Source organism: Oryzias melastigma, linkage group LG24, assembly GCF_002922805.2.
Source record: "Oryzias melastigma strain HK-1 linkage group LG24, ASM292280v2, whole genome shotgun sequence".
In the NCBI taxonomy this organism is placed as follows: Eukaryota; Metazoa; Chordata; class Actinopteri; order Beloniformes; family Adrianichthyidae; genus Oryzias; species Oryzias melastigma.
In genome coordinates, this window is record NC_050535.1 from 16,366,658 (window position 1) to 16,370,894 (window position 4,237).

General features: G+C 39.5%; 2 protein-coding genes across 2 annotated transcripts in view; one reads left to right on the top strand and one right to left on the bottom strand.

Annotated features, from left to right (window-relative positions):
- The first annotated feature begins 1,405 nt into the window (after positions 1-1,405).
- On the top strand, positions 1,406-2,134 carry LOC112158171 (vimentin-like). The gene is made up of 3 exons (XM_024291396.2): positions 1,406-1,532; positions 1,601-1,855; positions 1,932-2,134. The coding sequence occupies exons 1-3, from the start codon at positions 1,423-1,425 to the stop codon at positions 2,023-2,025; spliced, it is 459 nt and encodes a 152-aa protein (XP_024147164.1). The 5' UTR covers positions 1,406-1,422; the 3' UTR covers positions 2,026-2,134.
- A 69-nt stretch (positions 2,135-2,203) lies between these two features.
- The window catches only part of LOC112158143 (phosphoacetylglucosamine mutase-like), a 3,019-nt gene continuing 985 nt past the window's right edge, over positions 2,204-4,237 (bottom strand). Inside the window, exons 2-7 of the mRNA XM_024291365.2 lie at positions 4,169-4,235; positions 3,993-4,091; positions 3,792-3,914; positions 3,589-3,711; positions 2,672-2,845; positions 2,204-2,593 (exon numbers count right to left, since the gene is read on the bottom strand). Coding sequence (XP_024147133.1) covers positions 2,495-2,593; positions 2,672-2,845; positions 3,589-3,711; positions 3,792-3,914; positions 3,993-4,091; positions 4,169-4,235 — 685 coding nt within the window. The 3' untranslated portion in view covers positions 2,204-2,494. The remainder of the gene's footprint in view (positions 2,594-2,671; positions 2,846-3,588; positions 3,712-3,791; positions 3,915-3,992; positions 4,092-4,168; positions 4,236-4,237) is intronic.

A 4,237-nucleotide genomic window follows, 5' to 3' on the forward strand; every position in this document is an offset into this window, starting at 1 on the left:
TGTAAAGTGGAATACAGCAGTAGGTTTTTTTTCCCATTATCACAAGTTATTAGAGTTATAAATTGACCAATCAGATGGCTCAATAAGCGTTTGTGGGTCTGACGTCGAACGTCTGGGGGGTTTGATTGACAGATGACGGGTAGCCAATGGGAGCAGACTTCATCAATGGGTCCGTGAAGAACTAAGTAGTAAAGTCGTTCATTATAGTAAAGCGAATTACGTTAGTTAAACAGATCAAATTAGCTTCAGACTTGTAGTGAGGAATGTATGAACTCACCATAATAACAGTTGTTTTATTTTGAAAATTACCTTGTTTTTTTAACGTAGTACTTTGTTTCCTGTCTTTGCACGTCCTGCTGCTCTTTATTGAATGAATGTGCTGCACTCAGTTATCTGGCTAAAGCAGAAACTGACTCCTTGACTAAATCGAGTGTTTTACTGACATATAGCCACATTTTAGCTCATGAATCAGCAGACGGTGACTAGTTTGACCAGAACTCACAGGTTTAAGTTGCTTCACTGTCACATGTCTTCAGTTCTTTGCAGGGAAGCAGTTTTGCAGTTTTTTTCTTTTGCCGTCCCTCTCTCTCTCTCCCTCTGAGTCAGAGCGGAGCCACAATGTCAGAAGGTCAGAACCTCACAAGAAAATGGGTACGATAGAACACTGGGGGCAGTTTGTGGCGATTTTTTTTTTGTTTTTCCTTGTATCACTAACAAGAGATAATTAATATTTATACAAATAAAAACCAAAAAACAACAAAAAAACAGGTAAAGTAAACATTATGTAATTGTACAAATGACGTGACCTTTTCGTCCCTGAAATCCTAGCAGAGACACTTTTACTCCTGGGCTTCCCCCTCCCCTATTTGCTCATGGATGGGAGACTTTCTGACAGAACACCTGTCCGAGGGAAAAAGACTCAATTTAGAGCATTATTGTCCAAGTATTGTCCATGCGGAATCCCAAAAAGGAGTAGATTTGTGGAATATATTGCATATTTATTTAGTTTTAAGGTTTGTAGATTTAATAAAAGAAAGAATAGAAGAATTTTAGATGTTGCAAGAGGAGAAAAAACATAACTTTTGAGGATGAGGTAACCTAAAATAGTTTTCAAAGAAGTTCGGAGTTCATAAATACAGACTAAAAGTTTTTTTGTTTTTTTTTTTAAATTAACAGCTGACCACCATACAGCCTAAGATGGTATTTCATGTATTTTGTATGTGGAAAAATACTGTTATAGTAGTCAGAACGGGTGTAAAATGACTTAATCATTTTCTGTCTTTATTCAAACTTTTCTAGCAAAACAAACATTTAAAGTTGTCATTTAATGAACTGTAGACTTCTGGGGAATTGTTTTCTTTTTTTGGAAGTGTGACATCATGAAACTCTTTTTTGATCCACTGTCAGGATCAAGCGGAGTCGATGAATTTGGACCTGAAGCTCACCAAGGAGAAGGTGGCTCTGCTGATGCGGGAATACCAAGACCTGCTGAACGCTAAGATGGCTTTGGAGATAGAAATCACCACATACAGGTGACCGTCATCGTCTCAGTTAAATAATCATTCGGCTTTTCCGCTCATACATCCTCTCTGTGTGACAGGAAACTGATCGAAGGGGAAGACGGTCGCCTCAGCACCGTGGTTGGAAGGCTGAGCCTGACCGACGGCTTGAACACGACGTTTTCCCCGGATACACCAGCCCTCACCGGTACTCTAAAGCTCACAGAAGGTCACAAAGAAACAGGCGGAAGCAGCAATGAGACGGCTGCAGCTTCTGGACAGTTAGTGGCCGATTCTAAAGGAATGTCACATGATCAGGCATGTGCCGTGTGCGAGAGGAAGACGCTCCTCATCAGGTGAACGTCAACTCCAAACAACACATTCATCTCTCTTAGTTTTAGTCTTTTTTATTCCTTCTTTTCCATTTCCCAGGAAGGTTAAGACAGACGAGGACACGTATGTGAGCAACACTAAGCAGTGCACCATCACCATTTCTGGAGCCGCTGAAGACACAGACGAGGAGTAAAGAAATCGTCTAAGCTAATGGTTTTTCTTGATTTAGAACATCAAAAACGTGTTGTCCTGCCTCTAACAAAGCTTCTGTCTTTATTTACTAAATAAACAACGAGCAAGCATAGTGTGTGATGCATCACTGAAATAAGAAAAATGTATTTTTGTTTTTCATATTTTATTTCTAAAATTTGTACCATTTTTTTTCATCATCATCATCTTAGAAAAAAAGGCTTACAGTAATGGGTTGATTTAGAAAAACAATACAGTTTAAGAAAACACAGTTCATTGTTACCCTAAAGAAAAGCTGACATTATAAGTCAGAATATTCATTTCTGCCACATTAAATCAAACATAATCCCTCATAATCACAGTTAGAGCTTTAAGTGCAAATAAATATTTTAAAGTAATTACGTAGTTCCCAGAAAACAAGAATGTGCACTTTTAGATTCTTACCAGCACTGTTATTTCAAAAGACTGAATCTTTAAGTTTGTGAATGAAGTGGTTTGGGTTCCTCGCCCACCCCGCCCGCACGGCGATAAACTGCAAGGCTGACGTCATGAGCCAGAGCGTCGGCACTCTCCTGAAAGACCAAGAATCAGGAAATTTGATTTATTTATGTATTCATTTTTTACACATTTGTCTGAAAACGAGTGTTCACCTGCGTGTCCGCCTCTGCGTAGACTCTCACCACATCCTCCGTCCCAGACGGCCTGACAAAAGAGCGAGCGTTTCTGTAGTTCTTCACCAGGCCGTCGATGGCGTCCTGCAGGCCTGCTGGGCTCACCGCCCTTCTCTCAGCGTCTGTGGTGTCTATTACCCGGCGGTCAGACACCTTTAGGGGGAAAAAACAGAAACTAACTGACTTAAAGTTCATCAATTAATGAATGCACCAAAAACACCACATTTTGATTTATTTCTGAGGATGTTATATCAAAGGATCTCAACTTTCTGTATAAGTTTGGTGACATTTGTAAATATTTGGCCTGAATCAATAAAAAAAAAAGACTAATTAATTGCAAACCTGAGAAAAAATTAATATATTTGTTTTTTAGTGACAGTATTTGTCCACTTGTGATCACAAAATGAAATGTACACACAAAGCTGTACATTTAGAACATTTATTTCTTCAAATAAGGATGTCAATTGATTAAAAAAATATATATCACACTTTTGTGTAGTGATCAAACAAGATTAATCACAATGTTTTACTAGGTAGATTTGATGACTATATGCAGTTTTTGAACAAAAAGGAGGCCAGAGAGAAATGTTTCCTCCACTGTTTTTGTCTGAAATGTTTAAATTTATCAAGTATGAACCAAGAAATGTAATTTGTGAGCTCAAAACACATCAACAGTGAGATAAGCAGAACTCTAAATACTTTAATATCTGAATTATTACTCCAAGAAAACAGAGATGCTAACATACAGCTATAGGAAAAGAACCTGAAGACCAGTTTTGTGTGTAGAGAGTACGTCTACATGGACTTTTCATTAAAGTGGTTTTCTGTATTTTAAAAGTTTCACTTGAAAAGTAATTGAGTTAAATTCCCCAGTTTGGCCAGTTCCTAAACTCTACCTTGACTTTGAGTTGCCTGTTTGGCAGATCCGTGTAGATCCTGTCCCACTGCTCCACCGTCATCCCTTTGATGGCTAGAATGGCCTCAATCAGCAGCATGTCAGAAAGAGCATCTCCAACTGTCTTTAAGGTGACAAAAAACAGTAGATTATTAATATTATTATGCTTTACCAAAGCCAGGAATGATCTTGATGCGTTCGTACCTGGTTGATGACGTTGACGGTACTCTGCAGCATGAGAGCGGCTCTCTTCCTCTCGTCATCGATGCTGCTGCTGTCCTGAGCCAGCTGCTGGATTTGGTCCTCGGCTGCCTTGCTGAACAGCACCTTGAAACAGCACAGGAAGGTACAACTGAAGCTTTTACTCCTAAACGCTCTAAAATGTTTGAACGAGTTGCTACCTACAGTTCCGTGGCCATTTGCCTCAAAGTAAACGCCAACGTCAAACTCCAGAGCTGCGTGATGAAGATGCTTCACTCCTGTCTTAGTGCATCTTACCGTTACCTAGGAGACAGGAATGACTTTAAAAACGACTTCACTTCAGCACTTAAACCGGATGGAATCTGAGTGAATTCCCTCACGTTCATGGTGTTCTCCAGGTAGTGTGTTGAGCTCCCATTTGCATAGGCAGTTTGCACCACCGCAATCCT

Bases quoted from the DNA above. Each gene is read 5' to 3' on its own strand.
- LOC112158171 (XM_024291396.2), top strand. From the start codon at position 1,423: ATGAATTTGGACCTGAAGCTCACCAAGGAGAAGGTGGCTCTGCTGATG. The intron at 1,533-1,600 runs GTGACCGTCATC...TCTGTGTGACAG, and splicing joins ATAGAAATCACCACATACAG to GAAACTGATCGAAGGGGAAG. The intron at 1,856-1,931 runs GTGAACGTCAAC...TCCATTTCCCAG, and splicing joins AGGAAGACGCTCCTCATCAG to GAAGGTTAAGACAGACGAGG.